At 35.4% G+C, this 20,906-nt stretch overlaps 1 protein-coding gene across 1 annotated transcript in view; it reads right to left on the minus strand.

Moving 5' to 3' along the window:
• Positions 1-4,463: 4,463 nt before the first annotated feature.
• The window catches only part of LOC126828852 (calcium-dependent secretion activator 1), a 64,896-nt gene continuing 48,453 nt past the window's right edge, over positions 4,464-20,906 (minus strand). Inside the window, exons 22-28 of the mRNA XM_050558899.2 lie at positions 19,887-19,925; positions 16,446-16,520; positions 15,849-15,932; positions 14,940-15,152; positions 14,197-14,283; positions 13,324-13,440; positions 4,464-12,608 (exon numbers count right to left, since the gene is read on the minus strand). Of these exons, the coding sequence (XP_050414856.1) occupies positions 13,339-13,440; positions 14,197-14,283; positions 14,940-15,152; positions 15,849-15,932; positions 16,446-16,520; positions 19,887-19,925 (600 nt within the window). The 3' untranslated portion in view covers positions 4,464-12,608; positions 13,324-13,338. The remainder of the gene's footprint in view (positions 12,609-13,323; positions 13,441-14,196; positions 14,284-14,939; positions 15,153-15,848; positions 15,933-16,445; positions 16,521-19,886; positions 19,926-20,906) is intronic.

The raw sequence follows: 20,906 nt of genomic DNA on the forward strand, positions 1-20,906 counted from the left end.
CAAAACTTTCCTCGTAGCACACTGCATGGCGTATGCCCGTCTTCATTAACCCAGTCGGAGCAAAAGAGTAGGCCGTTAAACCCCATTTCATTTGATATCTACAATTCCAACACGTGGCTCTTCGCCAGTTCATAGATTCCAAGTATATTACGCGACCTTATAAATTTTTTGAATTATTTGAAAGTTATTTGTATATACCCGAGTCAATCAGTGTTGTTAACAAGGTCTACGCCTATATGAAATTACAATGGCCCACCCTTAAAGTGATAACAGTGGTTGAATTTGATCTAGGGATTTAATCAATAACCACACGCTACTTATATTACTGCACGGGATACTTGATTCGCTGGAGGTTAATTGAGTATCAATATTACCTGCCCGTTTACACCTTTGTTACTGGAGCCGACACCTGATTAACTTATATTACATATCATTCCACTTAACCACTTCAAAGACACCGACAGTCGACCTACCTGTCCATCATGGCATGAATAGAAAGAATAATATTGACATAGCATATTACTACCTGAGCCATCAACAAATTCACCCAATATAATAAATGTCTGGGCATAACTCTGATTAAAAACACACACGGTTTATTATCAGCAATTATTGCCTATTATAAATTGTAGGGAGAAATTCTCAGACTTTAATTTCCTAGCTCAAGTCTGTGTCAATAAACTTGAATGGCGGAGAAACTGAATATTTATATCAACAAATATCTCAATGAATTAAATATTTCCAACCCTTTTCACTTGTTATTTGTAAAACATCTTAGTGGAACTTGGTTTAATATGGCTGACGAAATAAATTAATGAAAATAAAACTTCCCCATCTCAATCCCTTTGATAAACTGTATACAGTTATTAAAGAAATGAAAAAATGAAGACGGGTCTACACCATGCATTGTACTATGGGGGAAATTTTGCTGGGTGAGCCAGTGTGTAGGGCGTTGGCTTTCTAACCTGGATGTACTGTGTCCTATCCCTGCGTTGGGAGTCAGTGGGGTTCAATGTGTAGGGCGTTGACTTGCTGACCTGGCGGTACTTTGTTCTATCCCTGCGTTGGGGGGGGGGGGGGCACTGTGGTGGGGCGTTGGCTTTCTAACCTGGAGATACTGTGTTCTATCCCTGCGTTGGCCGAAAAAGTTTAGTGGGATTTCCGCTGTGTATTAAAATACTTTCCTGCACAAATGGTCTTAATGAAGGTGAATCCCCGGTTGTACGTGAAAAGTCGAGTAGGGTCGCCTGTCCAACCTCGTGGGTTTTCTCCGGGTCCTCCCACTACTAAAGACCCCTACGCGCAAGCGAGTTATTGAAATAAAATTAAACCATATGTTAGTCCAGAAATGACCTAGTTTGTGTCAAGTGGACGTTAAACTCCATTTCTCTCTCTCTCTCCCATTCTCGGGTGTGCTATCAGATTTTTCTCTGACAGTGGTATTACACTATAAATACACTTCGTTTCCTCCATTTTCCGGTGTGCTATCAGAATTTTCTCTGACAGTGGCATTACACTATTAATACGCTTCGTTTCCTTTGTTTTCGTTCTGTTTTTAAGGTCTGTCTTTCATGTCATTGGTTGATTTTGTATGACAGAAGGTGAACCTCCGTTACTATTACAGGTCCATACTCGCTTGCATTTCAAGTCGATCACTTTGATACGGCTCCCATTCAAATCCAGACGGGAATGGTGCCAATCACGCTTAGAAGCAAATGGTACCATCAAATTTTAAGTCGATCACTTTGATAATGCTCCCAATTAAAATCCAGATGGGAATGGTGCCAATCAAGTTCAGAGATAAATGGTGCCATCAAATTTAGTGGTAAATGGGGCCAATCAAGTTTTCCAACTATTTATCAATTTTATAAACTCGTCAGGGGGTAAAGGGGTGGAGGGGGTTCTAACACGTGCAAGTCTGTCGTGGACTTAAGTGGCATGGGCTGGTACGTGACAAGGCGCAGGGTGGCCTCCTCAGCCTAGTCAGTTTTCTCCTGGTCCTCCTACTGTTACAATTATTATCTAGTAGCAAGATACCTGGCTTCGCCCGGGGCCCAAATTCACCTCGGGGGCCCAATTTACCCGGGGCCAAAATTCGCCAGGGCCCAAATTTGATGGCCTAAAACATTCACAGGGTCATGCTGGTTAATTTTATACCACATGTGGTGGGCCCAAGCCTTATTCACCCTGGACCCAAATTCGACGGCCTAAAACATTAGGGGTCTTTAGCAGTGGGAGGAAACCCTCGAGATTGGACAGGCAACCATACTCCTTGCCAGATACAACCAGGGAATCAATGACAGTTGACTCAATGACAGACCTTATGATACAACGTGCACATGCTAACCATCCAACCTCGTCCGAGATTAAGAAGACATTTAGTAGTAAACATGTTATTTTATAGTGTGTAATAACTAGGGTGATATTAACCAGATACTGTTATCACATATCAGAACCAGACACATATATCATACTACATCTTTATTACAAGTTATACTAGAAAAAACACCCCATTCATCAAGTTTGTTCAACAGTTTGTTCATTCTATCCTACTACGACAACATGTGATTTTGTAGATATATTACTGACATAAATTTGAATACCGTACGGGAATTAAATATGAGAAATAACGAGGCGCACCTATTTTTTTTATTAGATATGAATTTGAATATTTTGTTGACAAATGATTTTTAATTGTGGTCTGAAACCGCCTGCTTAAATAATGATAAGAATTATGCCCCTTTGTTTTCGTTTCAAATGTCCGACAAGACAAATTTTGAAATCCCGTCACTGGTTTGTTGAACCATGGCGGGTGCTATCTAACTCTTCTGTTGTAGTACTAGAAATCGGGTGCTCGTGGTAGTTGACTGGTCAGAACACTCTAACATCAACAAGAATGTGTCAGTTCGAATCCCGGCGTAGCTGACAGGGGTGGTTGACAAGCCTAGTCGTTCGGATTGGAAGAAAAAAGTCCATATGGGTAGACATTAAAGAACCCTTGCCAGTCGGAAATCGAAAAAGAGCAGCGGAAACGCTGTCTGGGGAAAATTAATAATCATTTTCAGAAATCTCCCTTTCTACCATATAAGCTGGGTTCGTGTTGGGTAGACATTAAAGAACCCTTGACAGTCGGAAATCGAAGAAGAGCAGCGGAAACGCTGTCTGGGGAAAATTAATAATCATTTTCAGAAATCCCCCTTTCTACCATATAAGCTGGGTTCGTGTTGCAGCGACAGAGCCACGGTGGCTAAGTGAGTAAGACGCTGGCTCGCTAGCCTGAGGTCATGGGCCCGATCCCCGAGTTGGCTGAGAAAAGTCATCAGGATTTTCTGGGTGGAATCTCCTTGTGGTGCAGGACGGAGGGCCTGACAAGGACAGTTGTCTAGTTGTTTGGATGGCACCAAAGTCCTGTGTCACATTGGTGTGGACATTAAAGATCCTTTGGCAGTTGGGATTCGATATAAGAGTAGGCCGTAGAGCCGATGTCTGGGCAAAATTTCCCTCTACACTCTGTATCGCGTACGTCCGTCTCCATTAGCCCAGTCGGAGCAGTATAAGACGTTTTATTTCATTTCGCTCTTGTTAGTAGTGCTCAAACTCAGGAGCGGATCCAACCCCCCTCCCCCCTCGGCTACATATTTTTTTTCGTAAAACAACACTTTTTATGAGAAAATTTTCTCGGCTGTGTGCTTTATTCTTTATCATCAGATGGTGGGATGGGATGGGCATTCAAAGCTCAAGAAAATGATATAGACATTGTGATATCACAATTAATGCATCAATGAAATTGAATCACAATGTCATCGTGTTAATTCATAATAAAAATTGACGTCAAACAGGATTTCTCCGTTTAAAAAGCTCAATGGGTATGTATATAGGCCAAAATGACGAAAGAGAGCATATATTTCTCAAAAAATTTCCAGGCCGGGGGTGTGTGCGTGCGTGTGTGTGTGAGAGAGATGCATTGTCTCAGGAACCTGGCAAACCCCTTCCTGCAAAAATTCCTGGATCCTCCCCTGAAACTGTTGCAAAATTTTTAAATATATTATGACCATATCTATAACGTATCTTTTGACAAAAATAAAAAACTCCGCTCGTCAGTCTAGTAGAACCCCTTATTAACTAATCACAGACTCTAAAACTGTTGTTTATTCAATAGGGAGAAAGAGAGAGAGAAATTGGGTTTCACGTCTACTCGACACAAACTAGGTTATTTCGGGACTAACACATGGTTCAATTTTATTTCAATAATTCGCTTGCGTGTAAGGGTCTTTAGCAGTGGGAGGAAACAGGAGGACCCGGAGAAAACCCACGAGGTTGGACAGGTGACCCTACTCATTGTCACGTACAACCGGGTATCGAAACCACGCCAGTTGACTCAATGACAGGCTTCATGATACAGCGCGCACGTGCTAACCACTCGACCATCCAACCCCCCAGATAAAAGAAGAACACAATGCTTTATAATGCTATTTAATAGTATGCGAATTCAGGAAAAATCAATGAAAAGAAAACTTGTTATTGCACATCATTGTTGATATTTTCATCTTTGCATATTAACATTTAATAAATAATATATAACATTAAAGATATAGCTTGAGATATAATAATAATAATAATAGAGATTTAGAAATAATAAACACATTTATGCCAATATACAGTTCACAATTCTATGGAATACAACCACTGCTTATAACTGAACGACTTAGACTAGGTTTCTCTAGTCATTATCAATAAATTCTATGGAATACAATTACTGCTTACTACACAGCGAGCTTTCTACTGGGATTTTTTAGTCTTATTATTGCAGACAATTGGAATAACAATTACTATGGTTTTTTTCACTGTGACGTTTCAACAAGATTTCACAAGTCGTTAGTGAAATCTTGTTGAAATGTCGCAGTGAAATAAACCATAGTGATTTATGTATTTCCAGTAACAAACAGTAATTGTATTCCACCGTGTCTTGTGTATTTCCAGTAACAAACAGTAATTGTATTTCATTGTGTCTTGTGTAGTTCCAGTAACAAACAGTAATTGTATTCCATCATGTCTTGTGTATTTCCAGTAACAAACAGTAATTGTATTTCATTGTGTCTTGTGTAGTTCCAGTAACAAACAGTAATTGTATTTCATTGTGTCTTGTGTATTTCCAGTAACAAACAGTAATTGTATTTCATTGTGTCTTGTGTATTTCCAGTAACAAACAGTAATTGTATTCCACCGTGTCTTGTGTATTTCCAGTAACAAACAGTAATTGTATTTCATTGTGTCTTGTGTATTTCCAGTAACAAACAGTAATTGTATTTCATTGTGTCTTGTGTATTTCCAGTAATTGTATTCCATTGTGACTTGTGTAGTTCCAGTTCAATTACTAAATGCCATTGAAACACAGCTTGTAAAACAATATTATAGATTAAGAAATAAAACCTATTTTCATATACGCTTAATGCAATATATCAGATTTAAAAATAACATGTATTTTTTGCTTGGTAACCCCCCATATATCCTAAAATCCAAGATAACAAATTTCTGTTTATAATTAATTAAGTACTGATTAGAAATAACATATTCAAATAATTTAATATACACCTTTTCATCTAAAAGCTTCTTTTATGAAACCCAAATGTAATGTTGTAGAGTTTATAAAAAAACCAACAATACCCTTTATTTACATGTAGTTATAATAAGGGTTTTACGCCCCGCTCCGTTTCCCAACACCATTCAGAGTTTATGTCCTTATATAAGATTGATTTGAAGCAGAAAATTTTAAACCATAAACCAATGATCAGTTAACATAACACGGAGATATTTCCAAGTTTCCACGGAAACAATTATCTGTGATATCACCCAAGATGGAAGTGGATGTAAATCTCCAGTTAGTAGTAGAAATATTTCCTGGTTTATCACACCTTACACCTTGGTTTATCACACCTTACACCTTGGTTTATCACACCTTACACCTTACAAGAGAGAGAGAGAGAGATTAACCTCCACTCGACACAAACTAGGTCATTTTGGGACTAACATATGATTCAATTTTATTTCAATAATCTGCTTGCGCCTGGGGGTCTTTAGCAGTGGGAGGAAACCGGAGGACCCAGAGAAAACCCACGAGGTTGGACAGGTGATCCTACTCCTTGTCATGTACAACCAGGGAATCAACCATACAAATGATATGAGCGGCTTTAATATAGAAATACTTCAACTGTATCAGTAAATAGATACACGGAATAAATATTTGTATTATAATAACAGTAATTAATAACATTTAATATTATAGATTAAACATACATTATGTAAGAGTTAAATTTGCCTATTTCAAGACTTTCTTTAGGCCTGAAATATTATATAAACCATTAACTAGACATTTATTAAACATACATTATGTAAGAGCTAAATCTGCCTATCTTTAGGCCGGAAATGTTATATAAACTATTAATTAGACATTTATTAACATGGCAAGACCATAATCAACTCTTGATGGCATCGGATACTCAAGATTTTAACTAGATTAGAAAGGTTCGCCATTTAAAAATGGGAAAGTGAGGCCAAGTCTCGAATATACCAGTGCCCTGGTTACAACAATGCACACATCTTGTCAAATCTACCAACAGTGATAACTTGGCTTCGAATGAAGTAATTTGAATGAAATTTTCAATATTTTCATTTTACATTATCTATTTTTGAACTATTATAGCAAGAATCGTCAGCTCTTTATCTAAATCTTACATAATGCATCTTTAACATGTCAAAGTTTAATTAATCTTCTGACAGATATATGACATTAAAGTGTGACTCTTTAATTGTAACAAAACATATAATTTTATTAATTTTTGTGACTATTTGGAATATACAGTAGCATGCAGTGAGGGAGGCAGAGGTGGTGATGGCCCATTCTGGTGGCATACAATCTAAGATTGTAATTTACATATTTAAAAAGGTCTTCTTTTCTCACATTTCTCCAAACCAGGCTCTAGGCATACATCATGGAGTTGACCCCTGGGCATCACCAAACATCAGCACGCTACTAGCAATATGCATTTTATTAGTTTTTGTGACAACCTTATTTTTGTAATTATTATTGTGACTACGCTAGCTATATATATTGTAAAATAGAAATTATTACAAATATATGTTTCTAACTATAAAAATTAAGGAATGTTTGTAACATTGACTATTAGTACTACCATAAATTGTAAGTTTTATAACAGGAATAATATATATATAAAAAGTATACACAATCTAGAAAAACAACCTGGCAATATTTCTCAATTACCCTGGATACGATAACAAAACAGAGTTTCACGATCGATGGCTATTTCGGACAATACCAAAATTTACACATCTTAATCCAAGCTCAAATTTATTTAAATTGAATATTTAACACTTCAAAAAACAAAACTGAAATTTCAACTATCAGCGACTTTAATGTTTAAATGAAGTTTTTTCTTGTTATCAAAAGGAATGATTCAAATTCATCGCTTGTATAATTATCCAACAGGGTTTGAAAAAAATCTGTGACCCCACTCCCAAATTAAATGCAGTTCATTCGTTTCAGGAGCTTATTTCATTGATGACTAAAAAAAGATTATTTTGATAAAGTAAAGGTTGATATCGCTACAAAATAAAGGATAAACATTGAAAATACAATTAAAATCACACCCTTGTGTACAAAGATTAATCAAAATCGATAAGAACATGTTTTTTTCTGATAAAAGTTCAATCTGATTAAAATACAGATCTATATTTCGTTTCATTTTTATAATTTCGATGACCTACAGTGGTCGTACAAGTGGCTTTTGACCCTATGATGTCAGACATTGATTAATTAACAAGCGTTGGCGTTTCTAGTGGTTTACCCACAGTTCCATGCATCGCACACCAAGAACACGGCGTAACAGACCGTTTCATTGACTAATCCCTCACTTCAACCATACATGTAACAACTCTTCCAGATCCTAGTGTAGTCAAGACAAGTAAAACGAAATTTTGAACTATAAAAAATGAAACGAAATAGGATCTGTGTTTTAATCAGATTGGTATTCTTAGTTCAGTTTAAATTTTCATGAGTAGGGGTCCAGGTTCATTGTTATGATAAGAATAACTGGAATAAGTTTGATTAATATATTAATATCACCATATATTTACTGTAATAACAGATCAATACAAATAAACAGTTATACAAAGTAAAATCAACAAAAACAGGAATGTTATTATAATGGTCATGGCTTACTTTATCTTGCCTTTTAATGTTATTATAATGGTCATGACTTACTTTATCTTGCCTTTTAATGTTATTATAATGGTCATGACTTAGTTTATCTTGCCTTTTAATGTTATTATAATGGTCATGGCTAACTTAATCTTGCCATTTTTTAATACTTGAGTTATAATTATATTGGAGACATCTATGATTCTGTCATAATATCAAATACTGTTTCCTATAAACACGACAACAACCTGCTAAATATATTATCATACATTCATTTATAATTTTCTTAATGAACGACTGTCTTTTTGTTAAATGACATTAAGAAGTAGAGGTATATATCGTTAATGGATTTACTATTTCTACGTTTATTTGATGCAACATCTCAATATTCTAAATGAGTCGATTGTGTTATTTCAAGGTGTTGTTTTATTTGTTAATATCCATTTTTGAAACAGGAAGTGAGCCATGTGTGTTACTTATCTTATTCTCGTCATTGTGCTTCTTCTTCGAGGACACGCTCTTTAAAAAAAAACCTAAGGCTCCGTCAATGAAACTTGACATGCTTATTCCTTAGGCAATTGCACATGGATTAAGAGACTTCACTTTTTGATAGGACGTCGTAATTCCAAGATGGCGGGATGACGTCATGCTCATACATTTTTTATTCACTACTCGATAAAGATACCTGTACGAGTATTGAAGCGTTGCATGAAATAAATGAAGTAGTAGTGAGTCCATAAAATTATGGATGTTTTAATTTAGGATTGTTTTCATTTTTCTATTAATAAATGTCTTAATATTGTATTAATGATTGTCCATTTGAGTGACAGAATAAACATCATAGTTATTTATTTAAAGTACGCATTAAACTTAAATTATTACTGAAAAAAATCAGAGAGACAGATTATCAACGTAAACCAACAAAAAAATATATAAATAAAAAAAAACGAGATTCAACAAACAAAAATTATATAAAAAAAAAACAATAAAGATATCGTAACATAATTCATTCATAGGATTTCTTTATATTCAACAATAATTCTGTTTAGAGACAGAATCCAATCACTGAATGATAAACACACTATCGATTTAAATAACACATTTTTTATGGAATAACAATTACTATGGGAGCCACGGTGGCTAGGTGGTTAAGACGCTGGCTCGCTAGCCTGGAGGTCGGGTGTTCGATCTAGATTTTCCGACGTGGTTTCCCCTTGTCAGTGGTGCAGAACGCAGGACCTGACAAGGACAGCTGTCTAGTCCTTAGGGTGAGACGAAAAACCGAGGTCCAGTGTATATATTGGAATGCACGTAAAAGATCCCCTGGCAGTTGGAATTCGATATAAGAGTAGGCGATAGTGCCGCTGCCCGGGCAAAATTTCCCTCATAGCACACTGTATGGCGTATGCCCGTCTTCATTAGCCCAGTAGGAGCAGAACGGTAGGACGTTAAACCCCATTTCATTTCATTTCATTTCAACAATTACTATGGTTTAATACACTGCAATGTTTCAACAAGATTCCACAAGTCGTTATCAAGCATATATACAAATTCTATTTTATGTATTTGTGTATATGCTTGATAACGACTTGTGAAATCTTCTTCAAACATCACACGGAAATAAACCATAGTAATGGTTATTCCATAAAAAGTGTGTAATTTAAATATGTCCCAATTATTAAATGTCATGTAAAGAACACTATCGATTCATTTATAATTGTGTTGTTTTTTGTCTTCAAAATTCATGAACTGTAAAAAATGTTTCTTTAATAGATGAAACACATAATCATTAAGAATAAGAATTAATGATTAATATTCTAATTAATATTCCTAATTAATAAAGATGGTAGAAGATGAAATTTATCTGTTAATAGCACATTTCTACGGTACTACTACTATGTCTACTTATGTAAAAACCTAAATAATAATTTGCATATTAAACAAACAACACTGAATGTTAGTCTAATTTATAAAGAAAAGGGGGGCGCTAGAAAGTAGTAGAACATGTACAAGGGATATTTGCATAATTAATTAATATCTTTCTACTTATCTAGATAACATACATATATCATTTATTAATAAAAACTTGTTATTTTAACTGATCCGATTTTATATCATTTTTATAATTAACCTACACTCGATATTTGAAATGATCCAATTTTATATCATTTTTATAATTAAACTGCATTCGATATTTTAACTGATTCGATTTTATATCATGTTAATAATTAACGTCCACTCGATATAAACTATGTCATTTCTGGACTAACACATGGTTCAATTTAATTTCAATAATATACTTGCTTGTAAGGGTCTTTAGCTATGGAGAAACAGATGAGGCTGGACAAATGATCCTACTCCTTGTCAGGTACAAGGTTGGGATCGAACCCACACCACTTGACTCAATGACAGACCTTATGATCTATAGGTTAAACCACTGGACAATCCACTCTCACTCTATATTATTTGCCACATTTAGTTAGATTTCATAATTACTGACTACCAATATAAAACTATTTCCAATTGCAATTTAATCTAGTGCTTTCACATCAACATGTTTACCTCGGATTAGCTAGGGGATCATGGTGGCTAAGTGGGTAAGACGCTGGTTCACTAGCCTTGAGGTCGGGTGTTCGATCCCTGCATTGGCCAAGAAAGTTCATTCAGATTTTCCGGCGTGGTTTCCCCTTGTCAGTGATGCAGGATGGAGAGCCTGACAAGGACAGCTGTCTAGTCATTTGGATGGGACGAAAAACCGAGGTCCTGTGTACACATTGGCGTGCACGTAAAAGATCCCTTGGCAGTTGGAATTCGATATAAGAGTAGGCCATAGTCAAGCTGCCCTGGCAAAATTTCCCTCATAGCACACTGCCCAGTCGGAGCAGAACAGTAGGACATTAAACCCCATTTCATTTCATTTTATTTCAGATTAGCTAGATGTTTTTTTTCCCAAAGAATGTTACGATTTTTAGTATGATAGTAATAGTCTATTTATATTGCACAATATTGATACACGAGCATACTCAATGCACAGTCCAAGCCCCGGTTTCACAAATCATTCTTGGACTTAACTTAAGAATTTACTCAAAATTGTTCGCCTTATTTTAACTAAAAGATAGCCCTTTATAAAACTTTTGTTGTTTTAATGTATCGAATAAGATCAACTCTGTTTATTAATTAAGGTTAAATTCTTTGAAATTCTAATCGCATGACATGTAAATTGATTAAACATAAATTATACAAGAGCTAAATCTGTCTATTGCAGGTCTTACTTTATGCCTGAAATGTTATATAAATTATCAATTAGACATTAATTAACTAACAAAAACCATAATCAACTCTTGATGCCATCGAATACTCTAGATTTTCAATAGATTTAAACACGATTTGCGGTTAATGATTTAACGTAAAAATGGATAGTCAATACTTTGTTTGTTATCTTAACAACAGTAGCAATGACAATCGAGGCAACATTGTTTTTGTAACTGCGATAACTCGACTCAGAGTGAAGTAATTTGACTGAAATTTTCAGCATATTCCCTTTTCATTATCTATTTTTTAACTATTATAGCGAGAACTGTCAGCTCTTTGTCTAATCTTACCTAATGTCCCTTTAAGTTCTTCAGTCAGTCAATTTCACTGGCTGTCAATCAAGATGGGTAAATACGACTCAAACAAGAAGACTGGTCAAATTCGATCCCCCTCCACCCCATGGTCCAAATCAGGCAATAATGGATATTTTCACATAATAATTTTGATATTAACATCAAATCAGTTAAAATAAGTCAATTTTAAGGTTTGATTTGTGTAACTAAAACTAGTAGTATTCTATATATAGCTTGACACAATTATTACTGATATATATATAGTATATCTAATAGACTAATATCTTACTGTGTTTATTTACATATGCATATAACAATAATACTTATTCTACACTAATTATTTGAAATTTAACTAAAAGGTTAAAGGTTAATAATTCATGACCCATACATTCATTTGTTCTAATACTAGCATTTATAATCATCATAAAATTTTCTACTAAGGGGAGACAACTGTGAATACAAGAAACGTTAAAGGAGCAGTTATTAATGAAAGGGGGGGGGGGGGAAATATCACACAATGTTTATATATATCATAACGTATCATCACAATCCACTAACAAAAAAAAATCCCCAAAAATATTTACACTAACCACATTATTCCAGGAAATAAAAACAAGTTTTAGGACATTTTTTTTTCAATCTGGGAAACTATACAAGGACATATTTATTTATACATTTGTCGTAATAAACGTACGATAACTATTTATAAAATATGAACAAAAGGTCGATGATAAATATATTTAATGTATTAACAAGGAAAAGGAATACCGTTTTTTATTGGTTATTCTCTACAAAAAAAAAATTAATACATGATTTTCTTTTAGCTTTATACATTCATGAATTTTATTTAAAAAAAAAAAAAATTAACCCCCAAAAAGCCAACAGTGAGACTGATGTCCCCGGATTCAATCGAAAATACATGGTATTCATTAATTAATTGCTCATTTATCTTTTTGTAAAGAATCCAGCAATGGAATGGCTTATCACTTTGCTTAATCTAAGCAGAAAATGCTAATCACTCTCACTCAATTTGAATCAGAGTTATTGTATTCGAAAATTGGGACAAAAAATCGAAAAAAAAAAAAGAAAAAAAAAGCCATTGACGAGCCGTTGATATGATAGATAATTTAACATTTTTAATTTGTAATCTTAGCAACAGAGCATCTTAACCCCTTTCACTACCAAATTCCTGTTCTTTTCGCTGGGCACCAAGAAGTCTCCGGGGAATCGGAAAGGCTATTATCTAAAATATCCTCGCTTTTAGTTCCTGTTGTGCCACTATCTATTGCATGGCTGTCCAACATCTGGGTGTAAAGTCATATTATGGATACGACGTCACTGCCAGAAATTTGGTAGTCATGCTTAAGGGGTTAATGGGGGCACATCAAAGCTCAGTAAAATAAGTTAAATGATTAACAGATTGATGCGAATGATGAGGACCATAAACAAAGCGTCCCTTAAAACCATAAAATAAAAAAAATCAACAACCAATGAAATTATTACATGCTGTATGGTGTCTTAATCTGATTCCTCTCCGCTGGTATTACTTGTAGCTTTTCCTAGGAATGTCGTTCTACTACTGCTCTCAGATTGTGTCACAGATTGGGTTGCTTCTTCAACCTACAACATAATAAATAACACTTATGTTATTAGCTGGCTAAGTGGGTAAGATGCTGGCTCGCTAACCTGGAGGTCGCGTGTTAGATCCCTGCAATGGGCGAGAAAGTTCATCAGGATTTTCCGACGTGGTTTCCCCTTGTCAGTGGGGAAGACCCGACAAGGACAGCGGTTTAGTCGTTTGGATTAAATATATTTAAACCTAATGTAACTCTGTCGCTTAAATGACTTCTAAGGAGGATATATCATAGAATAGTTTTTTTGGAAAGAAAAGAGAGGGATAGAAATGGGGTTTGATGTCCACTCGACACAAAACTAGGGCATTTCAGGACTAACATATGCTTCAATTTTATTTCAATATTTCATTTACGCGTGTAGGGTTCTTTTAGCAATGGAAGGAAAAGCGAACGACCCAGAGAAAACCCAAGAGGTGGGACAGGCGACTCTACTCCTTGTCACGTACAAGTGGTGAATTAAAACCACGCCACTTGACTCAATGACAGACCTTATGATTCAACGCGCACATATTAACCATTTGACCATCCAACCAGCCCTCTTGAAAGAAAAAAGGTAGCAATGTCATATTGAGACTAATACCCCTGTCAGACCGGGGTGGCGTCCTTACTGCACTGTTACAGCGATGAAAATTGGTTTTAGAGCGCGTCATAGCATATGCTTGTCTTCATTAGCCCAGTCGTAACAGAACAGTAGGAGGTTAAACTCCATTTCATGTCAAAGAAAGTACGTAAGTATAATTACCTGTAAGCGACTACATATGGTTTGATAAGTCTTACTATTCAACGAGTTTTCAGGTACACCATGCAGTTCAAAATCACTATAACATTTCTAGAAAATTAAAACAAAAATATTACTCAATACTATTTTGTAATTTTGTCAGTTACCATCTGGGCGGTGATGACGATAGTTGTCTTATTTATCCCCTCCCATCACTACTTTCGACAGCCATCCAAAGTATTACAATACAGTTAATTAATTTAACACATCATACGATTATAATTCTTGAGTGGGATTTAGTGATTGAGCACAATAAAAAATACAACACAATTGGAAAACAATCACTGGTTCATACAAATATAGCACCACGTTTCAATATGTGTTCTCTTATCATTATCAAAAGAGAGAGAGAGAGAGAGTGAGTTTAACATCCACTTGACACAAACTAGGCCATTTCAGCACCAACATATGGTTCAATTTTATTTCAATATTTCGCTTGCGCATAGGGTTCTTTAGCAGTGGGAGGAAACCAGAGGATCTGGAGAAAACCCACGAGGTTGGACGGACGACCCTACTCCTTGTCATGTACAACCGGGGAATTGAAACCCCGCCAGTTGACTCAATGACAAACCTTACGATACAGCGCCCATGCGCTAACCATTCGGCCATTCAACCCCCCTATCGTTATCAAGAACAAGTTTAAACCAGTGATTGTTTTCTATATAAATTGTGTTGTATTTTTATATCATAAAATTAATTCAACTTACTCTATTTATATTCATTAAACATTTGAGTTGATAAGGGTGTAAAGATAGATCTAATCTATCGGTCAACCAATCACACATCATCTTCATCTGTCCTGTATACCATTCCTCAAACATAGATAACGTATACAACTCATCTGTTATCTTCTGTCGTAACTGATCCAAGTTACATCTCATAAAATCAACATAGGCTTTACCCAGCTCATTGACAGGTTTCTGAAATAATACAATAACATGACCAAAACATAATCTAAATTCCCTTGTAACATGGACTCAAAATCTTCCATTGTTCTTTTCGTTGAATAAGCAGATTGTTTTCCCTCTAGTGGATTGGGTGGAGCTTAACCGTGCAATAACTAGACATGTTTAATGTTATTGCACATTTTTGCTTGTTTACGCCAGTTTTAGTAGAAATCATATAGAGAAGTGGGATGGGTTTTCTGTGCATAACAACGAGCATGTTCAGTGGTTGTCAATTTTACGAGTCATTTATAGCACGCTTCATTTGTTAACAGGTTTAACACCTTGGCCTACAGCCTCTGGTCAAACCTGTTAACTCATTAAAGCCGCATTCTAAATATAACTCAATTCATAGCACCATGGGCTTCCACATTGAAATTTTGACTTTCGGTCATTTTTGATAATACACAGAAACTTTGCTAACTAAACTTATATTACATGTTTTTTATTTATAGTACAGTATCGTGAATTCACGTGTCAGTAATTATTTAATAATGAAATAGTTCCTTCCTCAAACCGCACCAGATCTGTGAATAGCTTTCCAACCGTTTACTAGATTACTGTGCACGTGATGGGGTGGTTAGGGGCGGTCTAAGTGCTAAAGGTTTAATAACATAGAGACTGTGAACTATTGAATAGAAATTTCAGTCTGTGACAACAATATATACTCACTGTTAAAGATAGTATGGAAGCAAAAAAAGTTCCTTCGTCATAACGGGCTAGTTTACTTAATACAGCTTCCAATACCGTTAATAACTGTAATTTAAATAGAAATATTTATTCCACTGTAATATAATTCATATTTCAAGTGAGACACAAACTGTTTAAAGTGTCAATACAACCCAGGATAATTTGTCATCATAAATCAGTTTTTAATCATACTTATTGTGGAATATTTACATATTAATTCAGAAATTCTAACAATACTTGAAATATTCTTGAATAATACCCATTGTTTATCTCTCTATAATATCTCGTACTGTAAATAAACGTTATTTTGATAGCCAAACAATTTAAGAATTTTTAAAACCTGTATTTGAGAAATGTGGATATTTATAAGATTGAATAAGTTGGTAGATGACCATAATATAGAATGTTTTATGAAGTCTACGCAAAGACTGGACATGGTTGGTTTTTATAAATAATAACAATGCTTTTAAATTATCCACACTTTGCTAGAAAAATAAATTATTATAATACCAGAGTTTGATTCCCTCTTTTGGTCTAAATATTTTGACCCCCGAAACAGAAACAAGAATATATCCATACCTTTTCGACCAGACATTTAACCATTTGAATCTGTACACGTTCTAGAAATTCATCAATCTTGGTGTGATACTGATGCTGAAATATTACAAATATATATTTTTTTTCTTCGTATTACATTTGACATGGTTAGCTACCCTTACTCAATGATAAACATTTTAAATACAATAAATGAACCATATGCTTTTTTTTATATTTTCAGGACCATTAAAGGGACAATACCACTCTTGCTGGCTTGACAGCTCCAGAAAATAAATAATATCTCCATCTAAGTACTAGATGTTTAAGTGTCCTTCCTGTTGTGTAAATTATCCATTACATCCTATTTTACTTGTCCAGAGGGTTCAAAAATATTTTTAAATCGAAGTTTCATTTGAAAAGGTTTACGTTAGACATTTCAAACCATTATGTTGAATTTTTCAAAATTTTTAAATAAGGTGTGTTAAGATGAAATTTGTATCATCAATTAATTGAAATATTCTAAAATAGTACAATTTGTTGACCAGAATAAAGATTGGGACATATTATTCAGTTACAACAAGAGTGCTATTGAGCCTTTAATAGTCTTTATTTCAATTATGGCAAGACAACCATCTGTAAGATATTATGACTCTGTATTGTGATACAACCGGGTGTATTATGGTACAACCCAGGTGTATTGTTATACAATCAGGTGTATTATGGTACAACCAGGTGTATTGTGATACAATCAGGTGTATTATGGGACAATCAGGTGTATTGTGGTACAAACAGGTGTATCATAAAACAACCAGGTGTATTCTGATACAACCAGGTGTATTCTGATACAACCAGGTGTATTCTGATACAACCAGGTGTATTATAATACAATCAGGTGAATTGTGGTACAACCAGGTGCATTGTGATACAACCAGGTGCATTGTGATACAACCAGGTGTATTCTGATACAACCAGATGTATTATAATTTGGCATATAATAATGGACTGTTTAAAGTAAAATTCACATACAATTCAATTATTTATATAATTCAAATAGTATATTTGAAAACAAAGTAAAAATATTGTTAAGCCAAATTTTGTTTAATAGCGATACATTTCGCGCATAACCTGAATCAATTCTTTTTTTGACAGTCCTACAAAACATCACATCAAAAGCTATGTTTTACAAATTCCCACAACCAAATTCACCTGCAAGTTGTGCAGTAACAAGTGATAGGGAGAAAATAATAGTTTCAACTCTAGATTGATACTGACATACAGGGGTTCATTCTTCTAGTACTATTTATATAATACTGACAAATTACAATTTTCCAATGCTAACCTAAGATATAATATCTATATATATATATTTACATTAAAGCTTACAGCAAAATAAAGATATGTACTGGTTACTACAAATTGAACAGTGTATGAAGAGTTTTTAATAGATACCAAACTAAGCTTTAATACTCTGTCTCTCTACAGAAATGAAATGGGGTTTAACGTCCTACTGTTCTACTCATAAACTGGGCTAATGAAGACGGGCATACGCCATACAGTGCTATGAGGGAAATTTTGCCCAGGCAGCGGCGCTACGGCCTACTCTTTTATCGAATTCCAACTGCCAATGGAACTTTTACGTGCACACCAATATGTACACAGTTTTTCGTACCATCTGAACGACTAGACAGCTGTCCTTGTCAGGCCCTCCGTCCTGCATCACTGACAAGGGGAAACCACGCTAGAAAATCTGGTTGTACTTTCTCGGCCAATGCAGGGATCGAACACCCGACCTCCAGACTAGCGAGCCAGCGTCTTACCCACTTAGCCACGTGCCCCCCCCCCCTGTCTCTCAACAGTTAGCTCTGCTTGAGAACAGACACTAAGCTAATTGACCCATATTTTAAGTCCTAAATCGACGATTTTAATCAGAAACACTAACTGAATCTACAGTGGACTCTGTCAAATCGAAAATTTTGAGGAGTATTTATTTGGCTTCAATTTAATTAAATTAAAAAGGTTTATTTAGTCTTTGCGTATATGACAGATGTGAAACAGATTAGAACCGTATTACAAAACAGTATACTAATGTTTGAATATGGTGGCCATTACATGTGCAGAATGTAGTAGATGCAATGGGAGCCACGGTGGCTCAGTGAGTAAGATGTTAGTTCGCTAGCCTGTAAGAATCGGGTGTTGGCCGAGAAAGTTCCTCAGGATTTTCTGACGTGGTTCCCCCTTGTCCGTGGTGCAGGGCCTGACAAGGACTGTCTAGTCGTTCTGTTAGTACGAATAACCGAGGCCCGTGAATACACTGGTGTGCATGTAAAAGAACCCTAGACAATTGGAATTTGATATAAGAGTAGGCCGTAGTGATATTGCCTGGACAAATCTGCCTTAATAGCACACTGTTTGTTGTATGCCCATCGTCATATAGCCCTGTCGGAGCAGAAAAGTAGTACGTTAAACCCCATTTCATTTTGTTTTGTCTAGAAAATGTAATTTCTTCACGAGTCAAATAAATTCCTAGGAATATTAAAAGATCAACTAAAGTAGAGGAGTAAAAGTTTGATAACTAATCTCAATATACATTTTCAATTGTGTAAAAATTAAAAGTGCTGTAAAATAAAACACAGTTTAATAAAATAAAAAATCCAATATAAAAACCAATAGAAACCCAATCAACTTACTGACTCACTCTTCATCTCATTCGGAGGGGGTGTGGGTGGGGTGGGGTCACTATTAAGGTCTGACCCTTGAGTTAAGTGGCATGGTTTTGAACCCACACATGTACTTGACAAAGAGTAGAGTTGTCTGTCTAAAGCAGGGCTCGTGCTGTCAGTCAACAAAGTTGCAATTTGCGATAAAAAGTGAAAGTGGCGATTAAAATTTGATTTTGGCGTTAATTTTTGCGATCACATTTTGGAGTACTTGCGATTTAGGTGCCCCAGTTTCCTCCTACTGCTAAATACTGGCTAGTTCAAAGATGATGGACAAGATTGAAAATTGGGTAAATTTGACTGAAAAGATCATCGAAAAAGATCCTGACAACTTGCAGTTTGGTTGTCAGTTCCTAATATAGTCTATATCCTGTTGCCTGGGTTACAGATAAAGCCTTATTACCTCCCTTGAAGTCTTATAAAGCGACTACTGGTATCCTGCCATTTCATACACCATTCTAGTAGTACCACAGAGATCAATTAACTAATTCAAGGACACAAGAACGCAACGCAACATTCGTGACTCGAACCTGATCACAAGTCCTACTCGCTAACCGTTATGCCAAATCCTTCCCTGGTATCACAGGATGAAAAGTTAGTCAGTGAGCTGATGGGATTCCATGAATGGAGAATGGAGAAACTAAAAATAAAGATTATAGCCCATGCACCAATTGCTAAAAAGAAACTAAAAGTAGAAAGACTAGCTACTAGTATAAAATGTGCTAAATATATATTTGAGCTTTATATATATACATTCTATACCTACCATATTTTGACCACTGTCCAAGGCACACAAATGTAGAGCCTATCAGAAAATAAATGATGTACTAAACTTTGAACATCAAACCAATGATTCCAAACAACATGTGGGTTATCTGGGCGTGAAATCCTAATACACTACTCAACTTGTACCTTAAGTCATTATCCCTCCACACTAGATTCCACGGGATTGTTATGCGTGGTTCCCCATATCAGTAGTGTAATACAGAGGGAATAGCAGGGAACAGCATGTAGATGACAGACCAAGGACCTATGTACACATTTTTGTGAACTATTAAAGACTTCCGCTGAGTGAGGCAGTCCTTTGAATCTCTTAAAGTCCATATTTAATAATGACGGCTACAATATGGAGGGGGTGGGGGATAAGCCGCATTGAATGATAATGCCTAGACACGCACTTTGTTAAGAAAATGGCCAGTGTATTGTTAGCCGTGAAAAGCACTGCTATAATCATATAATACAACACCCGCTGAAATCAAACTTAACCTACAGAATAAAAATTGCATGTAACTTGTGAATTTATATACAAATTCTAAGTAAAGCCAAGAACCTGTCTGTAAACTTGGATATCATCTCTATTGGGATTGGGTTTATTATCTTTCTCAGCATCACGACATAATCATGCATTATCCCTTGCATAGCATATATATATAAATCATGAGACTGACAAAGCTATTATGACATGTTTTTCTTACTTCTTCAACACAAAAATACAATACAGCAGATATTTAAAAATGTTAAAAATAACAACACAGCTGAATATACAGGTCATAATTCTATCTACCTGATTAAAATACACATCTATATCTCGTTTCATTTTTTATACTTTCGATGACCTTTACTAAATGAAGATCTGACCAGTTGTAGTGGGAGGTTGTGTTAGAGGTCATCAAGCGACTTTTGACCCTATGACGTAAGACATTTAATTAATCAATCAGCATTGATGTTTCTAGTCGGATACCCACAGTTCCATGCATCGTACGCCAAGAACTCAATGCAACAGACA

The sequence above is a fragment of the Patella vulgata genome, chromosome 7, assembly GCF_932274485.2.
Source record: "Patella vulgata chromosome 7, xgPatVulg1.2, whole genome shotgun sequence".
Taxonomy (NCBI): Eukaryota; Metazoa; Mollusca; class Gastropoda; family Patellidae; genus Patella; species Patella vulgata.